The sequence below is a fragment of the Microtus oregoni genome, unplaced genomic scaffold (genome assembly GCF_018167655.1).
Source record: "Microtus oregoni isolate MIOR12 unplaced genomic scaffold, Mior012 000121F_ref0000216, whole genome shotgun sequence".
Classification (NCBI taxonomy): Eukaryota; Metazoa; Chordata; class Mammalia; order Rodentia; family Cricetidae; genus Microtus; species Microtus oregoni.
In genome coordinates this window covers 294,457-318,305 of record NW_024544753.1, presented here as the reverse complement: position 1 = coordinate 318,305, position 23,849 = coordinate 294,457, and the positions used below count along the sequence as shown (strand labels likewise).

The 23,849-nt window shown below is 38.0% G+C and overlaps 1 protein-coding gene across 1 annotated transcript in view; it reads left to right on the top strand.

Annotated features, from left to right (window-relative positions):
* LOC121444379 (diacylglycerol kinase kappa-like) overlaps positions 1–23,849 on the top strand; it is a 121,724-nt gene that overhangs the window by 82,791 nt on the left and 15,084 nt on the right. The window contains exons 3-5 of the mRNA XM_041646195.1: positions 4,648–4,758; positions 6,557–6,637; positions 8,515–8,619. Of these exons, the coding sequence (XP_041502129.1) occupies positions 4,648–4,758; positions 6,557–6,637; positions 8,515–8,619 (297 nt within the window). The remainder of the gene's footprint in view (positions 1–4,647; positions 4,759–6,556; positions 6,638–8,514; positions 8,620–23,849) is intronic.

The following is a 23,849-nucleotide window of genomic DNA, read 5'->3' as shown; positions in this document are numbered from 1 at the left end:
TACAGTGCAGTTCCCTTGAGTTCTTTGGGTTTTCATATTACAGCTGGCCAGAAAGACTAGGAGGCCTGGCTGCTGTGCGCTCAGGTCAAGAAACGTCACGTGGTGGGTGGTGGGCCTTGTCAGTACGTACGAGGACCTCTTTAACCCTAACGTCTGCCTACTGGGTACAACACAGATATTCACAACAGGAATATGACAGATTAGACAAGGAGGATTATGACTAGGCTCCATTTTATGAAATCAGTGATGTTCCTGTAAATCTGGTCATCGAGAAGATTTTGTTATTTACTGTCCCATCCCTTTGTTCCTTTTGTAAGTACCTTACAGATGTGTTTTTCTGACAACAATTTCAGTCCCAGGATGCTACAATCTCAAAAGGTTTACAAAGCAGAATATTATTTAACGGGAAAACTGCCAACTTATTTGATGATGTTTTAAGAAGAAAAATACCTTGATAAATCATTTAAAGTGTGGAAAAAATATTTTCAATAAAAAGTAAAAGTAACAAAGAAACTAAGTTCAAAGATTTTCTTTTCCCATATGACAGAATTAAGCTAGACAGTGTTACATAAATATGAATTCTAATTACTCTTCCAGTCACCCTTGGATTGTTATTTATTTTTTTAAAAAAAAAAAGGAAGCAGAACTTTCTTCATGCTCACCATGGAACACTGTGTCTCTAGAATGATAAGGATGGCTAGTTGCCCCTTGCGGGGAAGCTCATTAGCGCAGATCTGCTAATGACTCTTCAGAGCTGTTCACAGAACACAATCTAATTCTCAGCTATCTGTGGTCATGTCTTTTAGGGCAAAGTTTAGTGGGGGTTGGGTGGGGTTCGTGCTCACTCTGTCGTATACGTACTAATTAACCAGGCCTTCCCACTTTTCTTGTCAGAGGGAGACAAAGCAGAGTCCAGCAACCATTTATAATTGCAAGTTGAGAAAAGTAGTGGAGAATGTCGCAGCCTTCAAGTTTGCTGTCTGGCAGTTAACAGACAGCACAGTGCATGGCTGCCCAGAGAGGGCTGTGAGGTTTGTGGTCCGCAAACGGGGAACGGCCGAGAAGCACTGGGGAGTTCTCCTGGGGCCTAGGTAGAGCTCACCCCTGACCATATCTCTCTGAAGGCTAGCTTTGCCTCTCCTCATTTCCTCACGGGCCTTTGGTTCAGTTTAGTAACCCCAAACAGGTAAAGCCATTTTCAATGCATCTATCTCATTGGCTTGTAGAAATCCAATGAAATTTGCTTCTACCTCTTCTATCATCTCGAGGCTGCCTTAAAAATATGCATCAGTTTATTTTAAAGCAATGATTGGGTTACTATGGTAAGCTTCTCTGAAGGGAACAGAGTTTGTGAAGAAAAGGACCGTGGCCACTTTTAGTTCTTAGACATCCGGGTTTGGGTATTCATATATGTTCAACAGCTGACGAGCTAGAGCCTGTATTTAGACAGTCAGTAAGAAATCCTTACTGAGACATTATCTCTACTGTACATAAATTATGTTGACATTATCTGCCTCCAACTTGGTAGCGTGTGTCTTACATGAATGGACTCCTTATCCATGTGCTCTAAACTTACTGTAACTCCTCTGAGTGTTAGCAGCGGCAATTCAGATACTGTGAACTCTTTGCCTGGCAGCTAGCCATAGCTTGCAAACTGTTTTCTTTGCCTTAAAAAGTTTTTTCCATTATCTGCTTACATTGAAAAATTACAAAACTTCATATAATAAACCAGGGCTTGAAATTATAAATAAAGCTTCTATAAAAATTGTGTGCAGATTTGCAATGTTTTAGGTTTTCAGCGAACTAGGTACATTTCAAGGATTGCAGTTGTTGGATCATACTTTGATTTACAAGAAACTGACAATCTGCCTTACGGAGTGCCTGTAGCATTTTACATTCCTAACAAAAAATGAAAGAGTTCTTATTACTGCACATCCTTAGCACTAGTTGATGTTATTGGTCTTTTGAATTTTAGCCATTCTAGTCCATATGTAGTATATGTATAGATAAAATTTAAAGTTATTTTCTTCATGCTTGCTGAATAAGATTACAATATACATCCTAACTTACCAGAATCCATTTCTGATTTCTGATTTATTGTGATATATACTCTATATGACATGGAGAAACTTTACTCCTACATAGACTTTGTAACTCTAATGTCTCCTTAATAGTGGAGTTTGATAGTCTCTCAAGTTGGGGTTGCATGTTGGGTTATTAAGGTGGAGAGATGGCTCACAATTAAGAGTACTTTATCCAGAGGAGCCAAATCCAGTTCCCAGCACTAACATAGGCTCCGGAGTAACCACTGTATTCATGATCATGTGCAAAAGGAAAGGATGTGGTATAAAGATAGATAAAATAGGAATTTGAAAAGGATAATTAAATTTTCTTCTTGCTTATAGTTATATCATAAAATAGCTGGTAAATGCCTGAACTAAATATGAATTTTGTTGAGATATATGGTCAAGTTACAAAGCAAAAAATTCTAGGTTTAATAGCTCATTTTTAAAGAGAAGGTGTCTTTCAGAAGAGAAAGTAGGTGTTTAGATACCTGGTCATCTCAGTTACAGGTCTTTAAAAATAGGGGAAGGGAAAATAGTCAATAGATTTACAGTACCGCGTGTAAATTCCCTCCTGTGGAACAGGCCTCAAGTCGAATCAGAAAGTGGATGGGTTAGCTGTGTAACCTTAATGCCACTACTGCACTAGCAGACACATTCTGCCATGCAGGTCAGTATTCTAGTATGCAGAGTCCTAGTGCTGGATTAGACTGTTGGTGTCTTTTTCTCCCCAGCAGCTTTCATAGCTCCTTGTAACAACATGTAAGCTCAACAGCAGTGAGAGGAAATGTGTATTTCCTGGCCACTTGAGGTTGATTTCTCTATGTCTTGTTTCCAAAGTGAATGATGTCGTTAGCAATAGGGTCTTACCATCCATTTAGGGTGCCTCTGGAGCCTCTTTGGCCGTTAACTTGCAGGACAGTATCCAGTGCCTAGCACCGAGGCTTTCATTTAATAACTTGGGCCTTCTGGGAATAATCATCGTCCACCCATGCAGGTTCCTTCTGCTTAGTCTCCTTCTGTATGTTATATTTGCAATTAACTTGTAAACTAGTGAATTTCTATAAAGTTTCTTCAGATATCCTTAGTTTGGATAGCCCACCGACGGTTGTCTTCTATCACCAATTCCTCTATCCACATTCAAACTTTTTTAAAATAAATATTTATTTATTTATTATGTATACAATATTCTGTCTGTGTATGCCTGCAGGCCAGAAGAGGGCACCAGACCTCATTACAGATGGTTGTGAGCCACCATGTGGTTGCTGGGAATTGAACTCAGGACCTTTGGAAGAGCAGGCAATGCTCTTAACTTCTGAGCCATCTCTCCAGGCCCCCACATTCAAACTTTTAACCTCAAGAAATCTCCCCTCTCCTTGCTCTCTCTGGCAAGCTCTCTGCACTGAGAAATATACCCTCCCAAGCCCTGTTTACATCAGAATCTCAAATTCAAATGTTTGATGAAGTCACATGCTCTCATCTGTAGACGGCAGTGGCTACATGGTTCCAGCTAAGTGTTGCCATGCAAGAACGTAGGCCTACTTTTCCAGATGTTCTGCTTAAAAATAAATAAAAAGAAGTAAGTACTTGCATTTCTGGACATTTGTCTTTTAAACGTTATCAATTAATTAAAAATGTTTAGGATATACTAGTTAGGCTAAATAAAACAGTTTGGCCACTTAATAGTAAATCCTCATTTTGATGAAGGTGATTGCACAGGAAAAAAAAAAGAAAAGAAAGAAAGAGCCTTGATTTGGTGAATTTAATTGTCTGGCTCTTTGTCCCATAATTTATAGGTTTGGTTCTCGATTAGTGTGAGTACTTCTGCTGTCTTTATGTCGGTTTGTTCTCTATAACATAACCAAGAGTGTCTTCAGTGGTGAAAATGATAAGTAGTCTCTGTATCCGGTAGGATCAGTCTGTTGTGCAATAAGTGGAAAATCATCGGCCAGAGCATGTGCTAAATAAAGAAAGTAATCAGAAGAAGGTCATTGTCTTTTGGAGTCCTTTTCATGCTTGCTCCGTCACCAGTTCATGAATCCCTTGAAGGCCTTGATAAGGAATTTATATTTGCTTCTAAAAATATTAGTAAGCTATTGGAGGCTTGTGATCAGTGAAGAGACACAATCTAACTTAATATGCTAAGAAGAATCCTCAGGAAGAGCTGATTTGAAGGTTCTCTCTAGGGCTACAACCTTGACAGTTAAGGAAAATCTACCTTTCTTGAACTTAGCCGTTTCCACCGCTACTTGTACTTTCTCAGGATTGTCATTTTTGTATTTATACAGGCATGCCTTCTTCTCTCTCCCCTCACCACAAATGGAGATGTTCTTCACTGCTTTTGAGTAATATATCCTAAGAAACTTGAAGGCTATGCCACTGTGAGCGTTTTAGAGAAAAGAAACCAATGCCTTTTCTGGTGGAACTAATTTCCTTGTGTTCTTGCCTGGCCTACAGGCTATTATTCATCAGCTAGGTAGCAGAGATAGAATTTTCCAGATAAGTAATTTTCCCATCTGAGAGAACAAATAAACAATCTCGCAAGTTCATCTAACTTTTCTACTGCTATGTTTGTGTCTTTCAGAAGATCGTAAAGGAAGGACAGCTGCTTAAGAACTGTAACTCCTTCAAGAGATGGAAGCTAAGATATTGTATGATTCAAGGACAGAAGCTCCTCTTTGCACATCACCCTTCGGTAATTTTTGAATCCTTTCATCTGCATTAGTGGCTGGGTGCCAAGGAATGTGTGAGTGCGGAGAAGGTCATCAATAAAGGAGAAGTTGAAAGCATCTATTCTTCCTGTAACTAATCCCTTTGGACCAAATGAGTGGTGTATTTTTATCTTTCCCCGTTCCTATGTCTCTTCATTTTCGTGGATTCCCCAGTTATTTTCTGTTTCTGTTTTGCTTTGTTTTTGTTTTTGTTTTTTCGAGGCAGGGTTTCTCTGTGGTTTTGGAGTCTATCCTGGAACTCACTCTGTAGACCAGGCTGGCCTCGAACTCACAGAGATCCGCCTGCCTCTGCCTCCCCAGTGCTGGGATTAAAGGCATGTGCCACCACCGCCCGGCCCTGGTTAGTTTCTGTATGCAGAGTGGCCTACAAAATTTGTGGGGCCCAGTGCAAAATGAAAATGCAGAACCCTTTACTCAAAAACCAGGAAAAATATCATTAATGGTACGAACACAAAATGTTTCATATTTATACTAAAATATAAAGCATTGGCTTATGGTGTTTTATTTTGGGATTTAATGTTATTCTAGAAGATAATTTGTATAAATCTTGCCATTTAATTTTCTTTTGCACCATTCCAGTTTTTAAATGTAAATATAAGAGCATTTAACTTATAAAAAGAACCACCATCGTTATATAATTTGTGTTAGTAGCTCTTACATGCATGTATATTTTGTTTCCAGCAGTATACAAAACTAGCTCTTTCTTTTTTATTTTTTTATATGTTCACATTCTGCCAACACTTTCTGAGTAAATGGAAAAGGCACAGTGGTTTGCCCCAGCTTTCCTAGTCCTTCAGTGCCATCCTTTTCAGCATTAATGGTTGCATAATACAAGGACAGGCAAGGAATAAGAATGAATAGAATAGGGCTCCCCAGTTGTTTGTTTCTTAATAAAAAAACTGCGTTTGATTCGTGTTTGTAGCAAGTCGTGGCTCCAATAGAACATGTAGACTGGCAATACCCACAGCTGCTCAGTCATAGACACAGCATACTTTGTACTTGCCTTACCACCATGATGGGATTCACTGGAATTCTAAGTGCAGACATATGATAATACAATTAGAATGACAAAACGGGAGTGAACGTGCAGGTGACATAGGCTTCCCGTATTCATGTCACCGCCCATGGTCTTATTGGGCTTTATTTACAAAACACAAACCCCAAACTCAAACGATCATGTATTTAAAGGTGGCGATAGCAAAGCTTTAGACCAAATCCTAGGCTGTTCTGAGCATGGAGTCTTAAATGCCATCACAGGTTACATAGTGATCAACGACCCTTGTCTGTATTGACGGTACTGATGATCTGCTGCTAGCTGAGCAGTCTCTACCGCATCCGATCTACCAGGAGACACAGGCTCCAGACTGGCTATGACAAGGACATAGTCAAAGGCTGCCACCCAATAAATTAGGGCTTGATAATATTTATACTGCAAATTGCCCAGGCAGGGTCTATTTTGTTATCTTATCCAGCACTAAGTTTATATTTGGGCAAGTCTGCTGAGCAGCCCAAGCCTTGCTCCAAGTCTACCGAGAAGTTTTTGGGAAGTTGTGTTTCTATTTCATTTGTTTTATACTTGCCACCTGCCCTGTCTACAGAAACCATGTGCCTATATAAATCTTAGCCCTCTAGACAAACAAATGGTTTGATCGTAACTGCCAAGAATGTTTGTCAGTGTATGTGTGTGTGTGTGTACCTTTTAATGTCTGTTTGCCTAATTAGTCAGACGGCTTCTTACCGTTCTCCTTCTCTATCTTCCAGTTTGCGCACTTTGAAACAATTGATCTGTCACAAGTTGTCTTGGCAGAAAGCAGCTGGAGAAATCTTTACCACAGTTTCTGTGTAAGTAAGATGGAGAATGGCTGGATGTGTACGGGCGGGGCTAGCTAACAAATAGGGTTGTTCTATCTGTTTGTTCCATTTTGGGGAACATTAGGGTTAACAAGTCTTCTTTGATTGCAAAATGTTATTATTTATACAAATTTCCACTAGCCTAATGATGGCGAGGACAGTGAGTACTAACCATGCTCTCCATTAAAGGCTGCTATAAAGCCAAGCTGACTTCAGGGGACAAGGGGCCTTTGACTACTGTGGCATTCAATCAGTCTTCTTGGTAAAGGTGGTTTAGAAGTATCATTGGGGAGAGTTTCGAGAGACTGATAAGCCATAGGAAAAAATAGAATAACCAAGGTGCATGACATAATTTCCCCTGGCATGGTAGGTCATCCGCAGTAAAATCTAGTCCATGGTGAGGTTACGGATGAGAGTACTTCGAAGAAAGCAGAAGTTTTCAGGGCTTAGTGTCCCTGGGCCGTTGTACCGCTTTGGTCATTCACGTATATCTAAACCAGAATAATCACTTCAAAGCATCAAGTCCACTAGCCCTGAATGCTCCTTCCCACCGTCTCCAAAATTGTTTTTGCCAGCCCCATCAGTTGGTTCCATTAGGGTTCAGCTTGAGGCTAGGCTACCCTTTATCTTAGTGAAAGTACAGGGCTGCTGCCCAGCAGATCAACTAAGAATTGGATTGAAAACAAAGGAGTGACTGAGGTTATTCATTGTCCTAACCAGCTCCTATGGCTATCTGCCGCAAAATCAAGCACTACCTGCAAAAGGAGACCAAAATTGCATGTTAGTATGGTTATAACTAGCATCAGTTTGAGGCATTCATCATAAAATAACAAGCAGAGCCCCTGAAGCAATGATTGACATGATAGCCAATTGTATTCTCTCTTACTATCTGCAAAAAATACAAGTTCTGCTTCTGGTTGCATCACTAAGACCTTCAGAACTGAAGCAGTGAGGTGGCTCACCAGGCAAAAGAGTTTGCCATGCAAGCTCAATGATCTGAACTCAATCCCTGGATCCCGTCGAGGAAGGAGAGAACCAACTCCTAAAAATTGGCCTTCACACATGGTCTTTGCCACATATACACCTATACTCACATACATACATGTGCACATCATTCACACACACAATGATAGATAGATAGATAGATAGATAGATAGATAGATACATACATACATACATACATACATACATACATACGTAGGTAAATAGATAAAATATGACCTTCAGTGTGGCTTTGATACTATTCCTGGCAAGGTTCTTCCACTTATTTCTCCCTGCCAATGATAAAGAAAGAAGCTGGATTTTTTTTTTTTTGACATCTGGTATGGCGCACAAACAGAAAGAGAGGAACTCTATTGAAGTAAATACACTTTCCCTACTTTCCATAGAACAGCAGTGAGCAAGTAAACACTTTAGGCAAGCTCCTTTGAGAAATGGATGACCTGTAGCTTAGTGTTTAAGAGCATGGACTCAAGAGTCAAAGAATCTGCTTTCATTTTTTAACTTCTGGATGACTTTAGTTATTTAACTGCCCTTATTTTCATTTTCCTAGCCACGAAAGGGGAAGAAATGCAATGTCCATTTCATGGGACTATAATAAAGACTGAAAGAATATTCCTAAAAATGCATCAGAATAGTGTTTGGCACACATGAGGTGGCATTAAAGTATTGATTATTACTATTTTAATCATTACTGTCTTGAATAGTTCTGAGAGCAGCTGAGTGTGGCTCTGGAAACTTAGGTCTTATATTCAAGCAGTGGCTGGGAATATACTTGGTACCTATGTCTAATTTTGTGGAGAATTGGCAGACTCAGGGCAGGGAGCTTTGTTGGTGAAAAGCAACTAATAATATGATGTTTTGTTTAGATTATCACACCAAATCGAAAAATCTCCCTGATTGCACCTAGTCGGAAAGACATGGAAGACTGGATTAACGTCATAAAAACTGTCCAGCAGGGAGAAATCCATAAGGTAAGGCAACTGGTGGCAAATACACACAGCTCTGGGCAGAGTGTGTAGTCTCAAGGGACTACATTAGGGAAGTCGGTTCTCAAGCACAGACCTGCTCAACTGGGAGCAGAGACTGGCCAGCCCAGAAGTAGATAGACATCATTTGGAAACCTGTTGAGAACTCCTCACACAAATAGGAAAAATTCAGTTGGGCTGAGACTCTGGTAAGCATGTAGCTTAGACTCCTCTGTATTGGTAGATATGTCATGTTACATCCAGTAAATGAAATCCATGACATGTATTTATGCAGTTAACTTAAACGTCCCATAATTGTTAAGAAAGTTGCAATTAGCAGTTTTAATTCCTGTCTTCAGAAGAATAATAATAACACTTCAGGAAAGTGAAGCTGAGAAAGAGGAAGGAATCAGATCAAGGAGAAATAAGCACTCTATTTAAAAAGAACTCCAGGCTATGTAATCAGCCCACCTCTGTTTTCTATCTATCACAAAAGAAATGTAGAAGTCAGGAGAAGAAGCTTATCCCCCACAGCTCATCACGGGCCTCTTTCTTCTTCACTGTCTCTAAAATAATCAGGGCTACTATTCAGACTGTGAGATCTGGCCTTGGGTAGCCCTTCTGTAAATCTACCATAATTATAATCTATGGAAGTTGCATGATGGAAAGGATCGTGGCATTTATTTACTTAGAAAAATGTCTATATTATAGAGATGCCAAGTAAAATTTTTGAATAAATATTACTGTAAATCGAAGGGAAATTTTGAAGTCAGTTTTGAGTGCGATTGATACAAAGTCCATCCATCCTAAAGCAAGATTCTTCCCTGAAAGTCATAGCAATAGAGGAGAAAAATGAATATAGTCTTTAAAAAATCTTCAGTATAATTAAAAAAATTAATTCAGAAGAAAATATAACCCCAAAAGATGCTTAATGTCTTAAATAACTAACAAAGATAGAGGATGGTTTTGGGTATTATGGCTGGAGCAGTGTGCTCAGTAATAATGAAGTTTAGAAATGAAAAATAATGCCTTTAAGAAGAATCATCTTTGCACATACTTTTAAGATATTTGGGGATTTTTGACCACTTGATGCTGTCACTATACGTCCAGCTGCTCATGACTATGATGGGGGTAACATGGCAACATGACTAAGCTGGAGCCTTCAACATACCATGAAGCCTTCTGAAAGGCCTACAATGTGTAGTGCTTAATTGAGAGTCATCCGCATAGCATCTGCTAATAGGCCTTTGTGTGACTTGGCATTTAGTATTTAACTACTTTGCTCTTCTCCCTTTCCCGATGGAGTAATACATCTCTTCTGTGGCACTGAGGGCAGCAGCAAAGAGTTATTCATTCCTTACTGCTCACTCTTTCTCATTCTTGGGGAAAAATGCCTTTCTTTCGGCTTACTTCTGGTCAAACTGGAATGTTTCTGACATATCACGTCGTATTTTCAGTTTCACAAAAGGTCATGTAGATTATTTTGAATTTTAATTATTAGTTTAGGAATGCAAAAATCCTGGAGAAAAACCATCAGAAAATAGATGTGTCATTATTGACGCCATTGAATTCAACACCTGGCTATTAACAACCCAGCCCACACTAGAAAAGAAAAGAATAATTGGCCTGCTCACTCTCTTAGAAGAACTGTATAAGGACCTAATTCAAATCTGTGGAGTTGCCTCAGGGACCTAAATATATTGAGGAACACTTTCAGCTGCTAGAGCACTCTGACTACTTTAGTATTTCATCTTGTTTGAAGCTTAAACAGAGAATGCTTTTCTTTTGTATGCACCTTATCTCTGACAGTCTTTTCTGTCTTCTGTTGCCAACAGTGCCTGACATTTGTGGTGATGGTGACAAAAGGTTAACCATGGGTTTAGTGAGCTATTAAAGTAGTGGCAAAGTGGTTGGCTAAGCATTGGAAACTATTCCATATATATATATATATATATATATATATATATATATATATATATATTTCAGTTCTGGTGTCAAATGTGTTGGAAAAAAGATAGAATTCTGCTTCCTGAGCCCAGTGAGTGTTTAGGTAGTTAGGGAGACAAGATATACACAAACATGCTAGTACTGAAGTTAGTTCTCAGCTAAACAGATATTAAAGCAGTATAGGGATGCAGAAGAGGAATGGATGTGCATGTCTTCTGGGAAGAATTAGTAGAGAAAAAACTTGAGTCTGACCCTGAAAGATAAGAGGGACTTAATTAGTGGCAAGGGTTTGGGTCACCAGGGAGTCCTGAACATGGAAACTGCTATAAGAAAAAAACTAATTACCAAGAAAAGAGAATCTTCTTAAAATACAATGAAACATGGCTGGGAAATGTTTAGGAATATGGCCACGACAAGCAGGGTCAAAGAGGTGAACTGGTGCTAATGGCAGATGTTCTTCCATGCCAGGCAAAGGATGGAAGACTTACAATAGGATAACATTTCAATTGAAAGATTGAAGAGAGAGAGTTGTTCACTTTAGAAATACAGACTGGAGCCACTGGGGAGATTGCTCAGTGGCTAAAGCTTGCTAATGAATGTGAGAACCTGAATTTGGATACCAGGACCCACATAAAATGTCTGAAATTGCAGTATATTCTGTCAACTTAGAGGTGCAGAGGCAACTGAATTTCAGGAGTTAATTCACCAACCAGTGTAGCTAAGACAGCAATGCTTAGGTTGAGTGAGAGACCCTGTCTCACAAAATAAGTTAGGGAGCACTATACATGTAGATACATGATGGCCTCCTCCACATTTGCACACAGGTACACCTGCATGTATGTGTGCCACATATGTACAAACGTGTACACCACACACACATACACAAAACACAGAAGGGATTAGACAAGGGGAAAACTAGAGGCTAGAACTTCAGGGAGGAAGCTATATATCACCTCAAGCAAGACAAGGTTAAGTCCCAGAAGGATGCTAGAAAATATAGTGGAGTAAGAAGAGAAGCTAAATACAAGAAAAAGCCAAAGTGGGCTAGGGATGGAAGTCAGTGGTAGAACACACCATGTGAGAGGCCTTTGGTTTCATCTCCAGCATTGAAGGCATATGGTAGGAAAAGCGTTTTGGACAGGGAAGTAAGATTCCAACGATGTTCTAAAGCCCCCCCCCCAAAAAAACATAACACCTAAGTTGGACAAAACAAACAGCAGAAGAAAAGAGCCCAAGAGAAGGCATAAGAATTAGAGACCTACTTTTTCACATACTCAACAGTCCCGTAAAAACACTAAACCAAAAACCATAAAATATACACAGAGGAACTGATGCAGTCCAATGCTTGCTGCTTTGGGCTCTGTGAGCGCGTATGAGCTTTGCTCAGTTGATTTAGAGGGCCATGTTCTCCTGGTGCCCTCCATCCCCTCTGGCTCTCACACTCTTTCCACCTCCTCTTCTGTGGGGTTGCCTGAGCTTTGCAGAGAGAGATGTGATGGCGATATCTCATCTAGAGCTGAGTCATCCAAGGTCTCTCCTTGCACAATATTGAACATTGAAGTGATTCTCAGCCATTTGAGTTTCCTCCATTAACAATTCTGTTTAGATTTGTACCCCATTTTTATTGGATTAATTGTTTTTTGATATCTAGTTTCTTGAGGATAGATAGATAGATAGGAAATTAGTCTTCTATTGAATGATAAATTTCTTTGCCATTCTGTAGGCTGCCACTTTGTCCATATAGCATTGACCTTTGCCATGTAGAATCTTTTAGTTTCAAGAAGTCCCATTTATTAATTGTTCATCTTAGTGCCTGCACTAATGTTGTTCTATTCAGAAAATCTTTTTCTGTTCCAGTGCATTCAAAGCTATCCCCCACTTTATCTTCTATCAGGTTCCATGTATCTGGTTTTATGTTGAGGTCTTTGATACACTTAAACTTGAGTTTTGTGCAGGGTGGTAAGTATGGATCTGTTTGACTTCTTGTTCATGTGGCCATCTGGTTTGACCAGCCCCATTTGTTGAAGACACTGTCTTTTCTCCAATGTGACTTTCTGGCTTCTTCATCAAAACTCAGTTGTCAATGGTTGTTTGACTAGATGTCTGGGTCTTCAGTTCCATTCCATGGATCAACATGCCTGTTTTTGAATCAATACCATGTTGGTTTTGTTACTATAGCTCTATAATGAATTTTGAAATCGGAAATAATGATACCTTTAGAAGTTCTTTTATTGTTCAGGATTGTTTTAGCTATCCAGGGTATTTTGTGTTTCCATATGGAGTTGAGAATTAGCTTATCAAGATCTATGAGGAATTGTATAGGAATTTTGATGGAGACTGCATTGAATCTGTAGATTGCTTTTGGTAGAATGGCCATTTTTACTATGTTAATCTATGAGCATGGAAGACCTTTCCATCTTACATTTTCTTCAAAGACTGTATCGGCGTGAATAAATGCAATGCAGATATTAAACAATATTCACACTTTAATGATAAACTTACAGAACCTGTTCCCACGTGGCACAGGAGGTAGGAAGGAAAAAGGGCCTAGCTGCCTCTCCGCATGCCCATTTATTGGCAGGCATTCGCCCGAGGCAAACCCCGCCCCCTAAAGGGGCTGTCTTAACCCTACAAAAGACTTGAAGTTTTTATCATGCAAGTCTTTAACTTTCTTGGTCAGAGTTATCCCAATCTATTTTTATATTATTATAATATAAAAATATATTATTTACAGGTATATTATATATTATTTACAGGCATATATATACATTTTATATTATTATATTGTATATTACTTACAGGTGTTACTTCCCTTATTTCTTTCTCAGTCCATTTGTCATTTGTATATAGGAGGGCTACTGATTTTTTGTGAATTAATTTTGAATTGAGCTACTTTGCTGGAAGTTATCAACTGTGGACATTTTCTGGTGGAATTTTTTGGATCATTTGTGTATACTATCATATTATCTACAAATAAAGATATTTGACCTTTTCCTTTTGAATTTGTGTCCCCATTACCTCCTTCAACTTTCTTATTGCTTTAGCTAAGACTTCAAGTACTATATTGGCTAGGTATGAAGAAAATGGACAACTTTGTCTTGTTTCTGACTTAAGTGGAATTGCTTTGAGTTTCTTTCCACTTAATTTGTTGTTGGCTATGGGCTTACTGTGAACTACCTTTATTATGTTGATGACTATCCCTTGTATCCCTGATCACTCCTGGGACTTATATCATGATGGTGTGTTAGATTTTGTCAAGGACCATTTCTGCATCTGATGAGATTATCATATGTTTTTTGTCTTTCAGAATTTTATATGGTAGATAACATTTATATGTTGGATTATGTTATATGGTAGATTACAGGAAGCATCCCTGCATCTCTGGGATAAAGCTTGATCATGGTTGATGATCTTTTTGATGTGTTTTTAGATGTGGCTTACTAGTATTTTATTGAGTATTTTTGTATATATGCTCTTTCTTTCTTGTGTTTTTATATGGTTTGGGTATCAGAGTAACTGTGGTCTCATAAAATGAATTGTCAATGTTCTTTATGTTTCTATTTTATTCAATAATTTGAGGAGTATTGGTGTTAACTCTTTTTTGAAAGCCTGGTAGAATTCTATGTTAAAACAATTAGGCTCTGAGCTTTTTATGACTGAAAAAAATTAATGACTTTCTATTTCACTGAGAATAATATGTCTGTTTAAATTGTTTATCTGATCCTGATTTAAGTTTGGTAAGTGGTATCTATCAGGAAAATTATCCATTTCTTTTAGATTTTCCAATTCGGTGGAATATAGGTTTTTAAAATATATCCTTAAAAAAACAAAAAAATATGCCTTATGATTCTCTGGATTTCCTCGGTGTCTGTTGTTATGTCTCTCCTTTAATTTCTGATTTTGTTAGATTTTCTCACTGTCTTTTAGTTAGTTCGGATAAAGGTTTGTCTATCTTGTTGAATTTTCTCAAAGAATCAATTGTTTGTATCATTGAGTCTTTGTATTGTTCTATTTGTTTCTATTTTATCGATTTCAGCCCTCAGTTTTATTACTTTTAGCCATCCATTCCTTTTGAGACTGATTTCTTCTTTTGTTCTAGAGTCTCCAGGCAGGCTGCTAAGTTACTAGTGTGAGAGCTCTCCATTGGTTTTTCTTTTTTATGTAGGCACTTAGTGCTATGAACTTGTCTCTTGCAATGGCTTTCATGTGTCCCATAAATTTGGATATATTTTATGTTCATTTTCATCCAATTCTAGAAAATCTTTAATTTCTTTCTCTATTTTTGTATTGAACCAATTTTCACTCAGTAGTGAGTTGTTCAGTTTCCATGAGATTGTAAGCTTTCTGTCGTTTCTGTTGTTGTTGATGTCCAACTTTAGTCTGTAGTAGTATGATAGGAAACAGGCTGTTATTTCAGTTTTCTTGTATCTGATGTGACTGGCTTGGTATTTGAGTATTTGGTCTATTTTGGAGAAAGTTTCATGAGGCACAGAGAAAGAAGGCATATTCTTTTGTGTTTGAGTGAAATGCTTTGTAAATATCTGTTAGGTCCATTTGGTTTATAACATTAGTTGGCTTAAGCATTTCTGTTTAGTTTTTGGTTAGATGATCTGTCTGTTCAGCATAGGGTATTGAAGTCTCCCACTATCAGTGTGTGAGGGTCAATGTGTGAATTGAGCTGTAGTAGTGTTTCATTTACAAACTTGGGTGCCCTTGCGTTTTGGGCATAGATGTTTAGAATTGCAGTGTCCTCTTGGGGGATTTTTCCTTTGATGACTATGTAGTGCCCTTCTCTATCTCTTCTCACTAGTTTTGATTGGGTCTATCTTGTCGTATTAAAATAGCTACATCAGCTTTTTCCTTAGGTTCATTTGCCTGGAACCCGCAGTAGCCACACCTGTCAGGTTCAGAGAAAACTTCCTAAGAGGAAACATAGAGCCACCATACTCTCCTAAAAATCAGAGAAGAAACAGAAACCAAAGAACAAAACACCCACCCAACAGAAACAAAACTGATATCTGTATCAGTATCTAGAACTGGAATCATCTCAATCTCAGATGCCTAGTCACCAGCAAAAACACAAGCAGCAGAAACCCTAATACAGCAGGACCTGAGTATTCCAGTATAACTGTAGAATAAGAAAAAGATCTTAAAACAGTCCTTATGAGGATGATAGAAGACCTTAAAGAGAAAATTGAATAAATACCTTAAAGAAATCCAGAAACACACACACACACACACACAGAGAGAGAGAGAGAGAGAGAGAGAGAGAGAGAGAGAGAGAGAGAGATACATAGAAATGAATAACACCATTCAAGACCTAAAAAATGGAAATAGAATCAACATAGAAAACCCAAACAGATGGAATTCTGGCAATGAAAGAATTTCTGAATTCAAGCAGGAACTATAGAGACAAAGTTCACCAACAGAATACAATAAATGGGAGAGGGAATCTCTAAGTGTTGCGGGTGTGAGAGAAGAAAGGTACATTGGCCAAAGAAAATATTAAATCTAAAAATCTCCTGACACAAAATATCCAGGAAATCTGGGACACAGTGAAAAGACAAAAATCTAAGAATAATGGGAATAGAGAAAGAAGAAACGCAGCTCAGGTTCCTGGAAATATTTTTAAGAAAATTATACTAACCTAAAGAAGGAGATGCCTATAAAGGTACAAGAAGGATACAGGTTACCAAATAGTTTTCACCAGAAAAGGAAGTGCCTTCAGCACATAATAATCAAAACTTACATAACAAAGGAATAATATTAAAAGCTGCAACCAAAAAAAGACTTAGCCACATAAAAATGAAGACCTTTTAGAGTTACACCTGATATCTCATTGGAGACTCTAAAAGCCAGAAAGACCAGGACAGATATGTTGCAGACTCTAAAAGACCACAACAGCCAGCTGAGACTACTATACCCAGTAAAACTTTGAATCACTATAGATGGAGAAAATAAGATATTCCATGATAAAACCAAATTTAAGCAGTGCCTACAAATCCAGTCTTACAACAGTTGCTATGAGATAAACTCCAACCTATAGACATTACTGCTTCCAAGAAAACACGGGGATTAAATAATCTCAGACCAGACCAGTATATTAAAAAGAGGAGAAACACACACACACATACTAACCACACCACTACCACCACAATTGCCGCCACCACCTACAGCAACAACAAAACAACAGGAATCAACAATCATTGGTCATTGATACCTCTCAATATCAATGGTCTTAATTCCTCAATAAAAAGACACAGACTAACAGAATGAATGCAAACAGAATCCATCCTCCTGCTGCAGGCAAGAAACACACTTCAACATCAACACTAGACATTACTGCAGGGCACAGGGTTGGAAAAATATTTTCCATGCATATGGACCTAAAAAGACTATCCCCCCCCCCTCCAGCATTCTGTGGTTGTCTATAGTTCTTTATATAGGATTGAGGCCTCTTGGGCTTTCCTACCTTGTCCACATTACCTTGTCGGCAATTCAGCTAAGATTTGACAGTCCTGGTGAGACTTTATGGGTGTAGCTTCTTCCATTCCTAGGAAACATAATCCCACAGCAAACTCCCTGTCCTTTGGCTCTTAAAAACTTTTCCCCACCTCTTGCACAATTAAGATATGTGTATGTGCATGTAACGACATTATTTCATGAAAAGAGAAGCTATGTATTTGAAAACGATCAAGGAGGGGCTTGGAAGGAGGACAGAGAAAGGGATATTGATGTAATTATAATATGATCTCAAGAAATAAAAGAAATAATAATTATTATTATTTTAAATTTTTGATCAGGAGCTTACCAAGCTGCCCAGGCTAGCCTTGAATTCATTTGGTAGCCTAGACAGACCTTAGACTTGTGATATTCCAGTCTCCATAGAAACTGATACTAAAGCCCTATACTCCCAGTCTCAATAACTCTAACACTATATGGTAGTTCTGCTTTTAATTCTTTGAGAAATCTCTATGCTGTTTTTCAAACTGGTTATCTTAATTTGCATTTTAATAAATGACTTTTCAAAACTCCCTTTGTTCAATATCTTTCCAATACTTTGTATCTCTCATTTCTTTTGATCAGGGCATTCTAACAAGAATAGGATGCTATCTTACCAGGGTTTGATTTGCATTTAGTGATTAGTGATACGGAGCATTTTCAATTGACCTTCACAAAAAGGTCTGTTCAGGTCTGTTGACCTTTTAAACGACTGTGTTTTATTTTTTATTTTATTTTTTATTAGTTTCTTTTAGGGAACTAAAATATAATTACATTGTTTTCCCCTTTTATTTCCTCCCAGAAATCCTCTTTTGTACCCCACCTTGCTTCTTCTATAAATATATATATATGAAAAAGGCTATTATATATGTGTGTGTGTTTGTGTATGTATATATACACACATATAGGATTATTTTCTTAATATTTTTCTTAATATTTTTGATATATCATTATTAGCATATAGAAACACAAATGATTCTTGTATTCTAACTTTATATCCCACAACTTTACATAACTCACCATTTTTAATGTTTTTTTTTCTAGTCTAAGGGCAATGGATATAGTAGGAGTAGATCATCTAGCCATCTATCTAACTACATAGATCAGAAAATTTAGGGTTGCTAATTTGTATATGATTTCAGAGCTGGATAGTTATTAGTATTAGATAACTAATTAGGGTTTAATCCTTGGCTAAGATTATTTCTCCTGTTCTCAGCAGTTCTTAGTTGCCTGTGGGTCTTTATTTATGGGTGGGGCCTTACAAGATTTCCCGTTTCTATTGGTGCTGTTATTGTTCAGGTTTTGTTTAGGCAGCCATATTATTGAGGCATCAGGGGTGAGCTTCCCTGTCTTTTCTGGGAAATGCAATCTCACAGTAGATTTTCTGATCCTTTAGCTCTTAAAAAATTTTCCTCATCTTTCCACCTCCTCTTCCTGAATGTATCCTGAGCCTTGGATGTAGAAGTTGTGTTGTTAGTCTATAGCTCTTGCAGGGAATATTGTCTGCTTGAGTAAAATAACATCATTTGAATTATGTATATCCATAGACTTACTTGTATTGTGTGTGATTTAAGTAAATTAATAGTAATACGATTCTGTATGGCTTTTTAGACCTCCTTGATGTTATTTATCCTCCTCCCTCCCTCTCCTTTTGCATTGATCTCCTTCCCCCATTACAATTAACAGACCCTCATTTGATCTACCTTCCCCTTCCATGTCACTTGTATCATTTTATATTCCTCTCTAGTGGTACACTTGTTTTCTTTGCTTTTAATTGAACTTCTTAAATATTTTGGGTATTATCTCCTCCTCAGATTTACAAATATTTTCTCCCATTTTGTCTACTTTCACTCACTTGGTTTATTCTGCTATGTTGAAGCTTTAGTTTCATATCATCCCATTAGTCTATTTTTCTTTGTTTACCTGTGCTTTCAAGGTCATGTAAAGAAAGATGATGTCCAAAATCATGCTGTGTCTTCTAGGGTTTTAGTAATTTTATAGTTTTGGGTCTTTTATTTGCTTCTTTTACTTATTTAGACTTGACTTAATTTTTGCCTATGATAGAAATGTCTAATTTTATTCCTCTGCATATTGATTGATATATAGTTAAGATGCCCTTTCTCCATATTGTGTTCTAAAAAAACTTTGCCGAAACTTGATCATAAATGCATGGGGTCTATTTTTGGGTTTCCTGTTTTATTGGTTTATATTTTTAATGCCAGTGCCATGCTGTTTTGATTATAATCACTTTATGTTTTCAAATCAAGGAGTATGATGCCGCTAGCTTTGTTCTTTGTTTCAAAATTATTTTTGGGCTCCATACAAGTTTAAAGTAGTTTATTCCAGCTCTGTGGATGTAATGTTTAAATTTCCATAGAGATTGTGTTGAATCTATAGACTGTGTATTATTGACATTTTCATAGTATTAATTCTCTAACCTAAAAACATGTATCTTTTAATTTATTTCTGTTTCTTTGATTTATTTCATTACTGTGTAATATTTTTCACTATATAGATCACTTACATCCTTGGTTATATTTATATGTAAGAACTAAACTTTAAACTTGCTTTTATAAGTATGATTATTTTCTTAATATTTTTGATAGATAGTTATTAGCATACAGAAACACAAATGATTTTGGATTCTGATTTTGTATCCCACAACTTTACATAACTCAACATTTTTAATGTTTTTTCTAGTCTAAGGACAATGGATATAATAGAATCATCAGCAAATAGAGACAATTTTACATTTTCCTTTTCTATTAGAATGGTCCTTAGTTCTCTCTCTTCCCCAATTGCTCTGCTAGGACTTCCAGTACTGTGCTGAAAAGGAGTGACATTTGGCAATCTATTTTGTCCTTGATCATAGAGAGAAAGCTTTCTGCTCTTCACTGTTGAGAGCTGTGTTATCTATGGATTCGTCATCAATGGCCTTTGTTATGTTTGTGTACACTCCTCTTGCCTATAACCTATTGAGATCTAGCTAGCAGGGATGCTGCATTTTGTCGAATGCTTTTTTTTTCTTTTTTTTTTTTGCATCTGTTGAGATGGTCCTACTAATTTTTACTTGAATTTGTTAAAATAATATATAGCACATTTGTTGATATGAATATGCTAAACTACTTTGAATCCCAGTGAAAAAAAATTCCACTTGATTGTGGTTATCAAACTCAGTTTTTTGCATTTTGTTGAGGATTTTTGCATCTATCATCATCAGAGATATTGGCCTGTAAGTTAATTTATTTTTTATAATAGTCTTTCTATTATTTTAGCGTCAAGGAAATGCAAGCCTTGTAGCACGAGTTTCTGAGTATCATTCATTCTTTTATTCTATAGATGATTTTAAGAAACTTGTTTAGTATTTCTTGTGGTTCTGAAGCACAAACTCATGCTTCATGCAATCAAGGCAATAAATTTACCACTGAATTACAGCTACATCCCTTCTTTCTATTTTAAATATTTGATAGAATTAGGCAGTGACGTTTTCTGGGCCTGGGATGCTCTTTGGTGAATGACTTTTTATTATCTATTCATTTCATTACTTGTCATTGTTCCTCTCTGATTTTCTCATATTCATGATTCAGTCTTACTAGGGTGTACATATCTTGGAATTGATTCATCTACTTCTTATTGGAGGTGATGTTACTGATAAACTCTGTTTGACAAAGGCCTACTTTCCATTGCACAGGTTTTGTGCTATCTCTTCACATGACAATGGAAAAGGGAGACAATTCTGAAGGTTCTTATATAGGAACTAATATTATTCATTATGGCTCCACCCTGAGAACATAGTCATTTCTCAAAGGCTCTCTGGTAATACAGCCACATTGAGAGTTGGGCTTTCAGTAGAGTGTGTGCGTGCGTGCGTGCGTGCGTGTGTGTGTGTGTGTGTGTGTGTGTGGTGGGGAGTTACACAGCTATTCAATCCATTGAGAGTAAGAGTCTGATCGGAGCAGTGGAGCGTGTATTTTAGAGATGATAAAAGTCAAACACAAATATCCAACAATTAGGCCCTGAGAAGTTTAGGCCAACTAACCTTTCTTAGCAATTTGTATGTCTGCTACAGTTTTGAATCTGTCTTCAAATTTGATTTATTTATGTATTTGTTTAAAAAAAAAGCAGTCTTTTTATTTTACATATCAACCTCAGTCCACTCTCCCTCCTGCTTCCCCCTCCTTCTCCCCACCCCACCCCCATCCACTCCTCAGAGATGGTGAGGCCTCCCATGGGGAGTCAACAAAGTCTGTCACATCATTCAAGACAGGACCAAGCCCCCTGCTCCCCGCATGCCCCCACGCACCTCCCTGCCCCCCCCACCCCGTATCTAGACTGAACAAGGTATCCCTTCAAAAGGGAATGGGCTCCAAAGAGCCATTTCATGCCATAGAGATAAATATTGGTTCCACTGCCAGTGGTCCCACAAATTGCCCAAGCCACACAACTGCCACCCACATTCAGAGGGCCTAGTTCAGTCTCCTATACAGGATCCCCAGCTGTCAGTCCAGACTCAGTGAGCTCCCACTAGCTCAGGTCAGCTGTTGCTGTGGGTTTCTCCATCATGGTCTTGATCCCTTTGCTCATATTATCTCTCCTCCCTTTCTTCTACTGGACTCCAGGAGCTCAGTCCAGGGCTTAGTTGTGGATCTTTGTATCTGCTTCCATCAGTTACTGTCAAATTTGATTTTTAAAAATCCATATCAGCAAATAGAAATACCTGTAGTGACATCCTATGCCAATCCATGGCTGCTATAACAAATTACCAAAAAATTTTGGGACTTAAAGGACACAAATTTACAAATTGGGTGTAATTTATAAATCCCTATATTCTTATAACTTAAGAAAAGGTCAAGGTCATCCTCGGCTAACTAGCAAATTTGAGGACAGTCTGGGTTACATGAAACCCTGCTTTAAATCTAAACAAAAAACAGAAATGTATTCTCTTACACTGGAGAAATGTAAAACACAAAAACAAAAATGTCTTCTCTTATCTTGGAGGCTCGAAACCCAAAATCAGAGTGTGAGTATAGTCATGTCTCTCTGACGGCCTTCAGGAGGAATCCTTTGCCCCTTCCGAGGTTTTGGTGGTTACTGGAAATCCTTGGTGTTCTTGGACTCGCCATGTACCATTCCAGTCTCTGCCTGGGCCATCACATTGTGCTTTCCTGTGCATTTGTTTATTTATTTATTGTAGCTTCCCAGGTTGTTCTCTCTTTGTCTGTACTCAAATTTCTCTTTTTCTAAGAATACCAGTGAGGTACCAGAAAGACTTTTTGCATGTTCCTTTCTAGACTCTGTGTATGTTCCTTTCGGGGGCAATATTTCTCCTCTACCTGTGGGCATGTGACACCTCCAAAACAATGTATCTGCTTTTAAATTTCTGCATTGGAAGTAGTGGAGGACAGATATTCCCATTCTGAAATGGAGAAAATAGAAGGACTAAAAGGGCTGCTTATCTAAAGACAGCTGGCGATCCAGAAAGGCAGTTTCATTAGGCTTATAGGCCTACAGCTAATTTTCTGTGGCTCAGTGTTGTCACCTGACTTCAGTCTTTCCGCCCACCCGAGTGGTGTCTTCTCTCTGTAACAAAAATAAGCAACCCCACCTTCTGGAATCTAGGAGACAACCCCACCCTCTGGAACGAAAGAGGCAATGACTTCCTCCAATAGGCCCATACTCCCATGTTGGCCAAAATAACTAACTGGAGTCTCTCACCAGCATTGCTGGCCTCCAAGTCATCACTGGAACCCATTATTCTGTTTTCTTGAAGGAACAATGCAAACCCACAGCAGGATAGCTTTCTTCATCACTTGGCTGCTATAGAGTCTCACTAGTCTTATAACCTCCTTTCATCGAGTCTTGTGTCTTGAGCTTTTCAGTCTACGGCAACCGTATTCTGCTGAGATCACTGATTTAAACCTAGTGTCCCATACTGAATCTTCCCAGAAAAGCTTTGTCTACCCATACCCTGGATGTTGACACCAGAGTGACTATTTTGTGCTTAAAATACAAATAGATTGAGGAGTTGCCAAATCTTCAAGGTCTGCCCACTTTTTACTTAGTAATTCTTTTATGAGTTGAACTGTAACCCTACCCCAAATTCATATGTTGAAGCTTAAGCTCCAATGTGACTGTGCTTAGAAATAAGACTTGAAGGATGTGATTAATGTCAAGTGTAGCCATAAACATGGGGACTAAATCCAGTAGGGCTGATGGCCTCATGAGAAAAAAAAAAACAACCAAGGATCACTTTCTTTCTTCATATTCCTGTATTAAGTAAAAACCGTGCAAGCAGATAGAGAAAGTGGCCATATCCATGCCATGAAGGAGGCCTTGGAAAGTACATTGGTTGATTGTTTGCTTTTGAGCTTCCCCATCTCCAAGCAGTGAGAAGATAGCTTTCCATTGTTTAAGCCACCCACTCTGTATATGGAAAGCCAAGTAGACTAAGAACGGTTTCCACAGCAACATATCTCTTTCCTCTTTTATTTTCTGTAAGCAGCAGAAAGAAAACAGACTGTACCTTCATACTTTGCTTGAAAGTTTTGACAGCCAAAAGTTCAAGTTCACCATTTGAACACACAGCTTTCATCCAACAGGACAATGAAATGGTTCTCTTCCACTCTAAAAAGTGTCCTTTCTGCCACCCTCTTATAATGCCTCTTGTTTGCATTGGAGACTGTTCCAGAAGCAGTTTGTATTCCTAATAGCACTCTACTCAAGGCAGTGTAGTCTTCTCAAGATCATCTGTCTCAAAACTCATAGTATTGATATACTAGACAACTGTC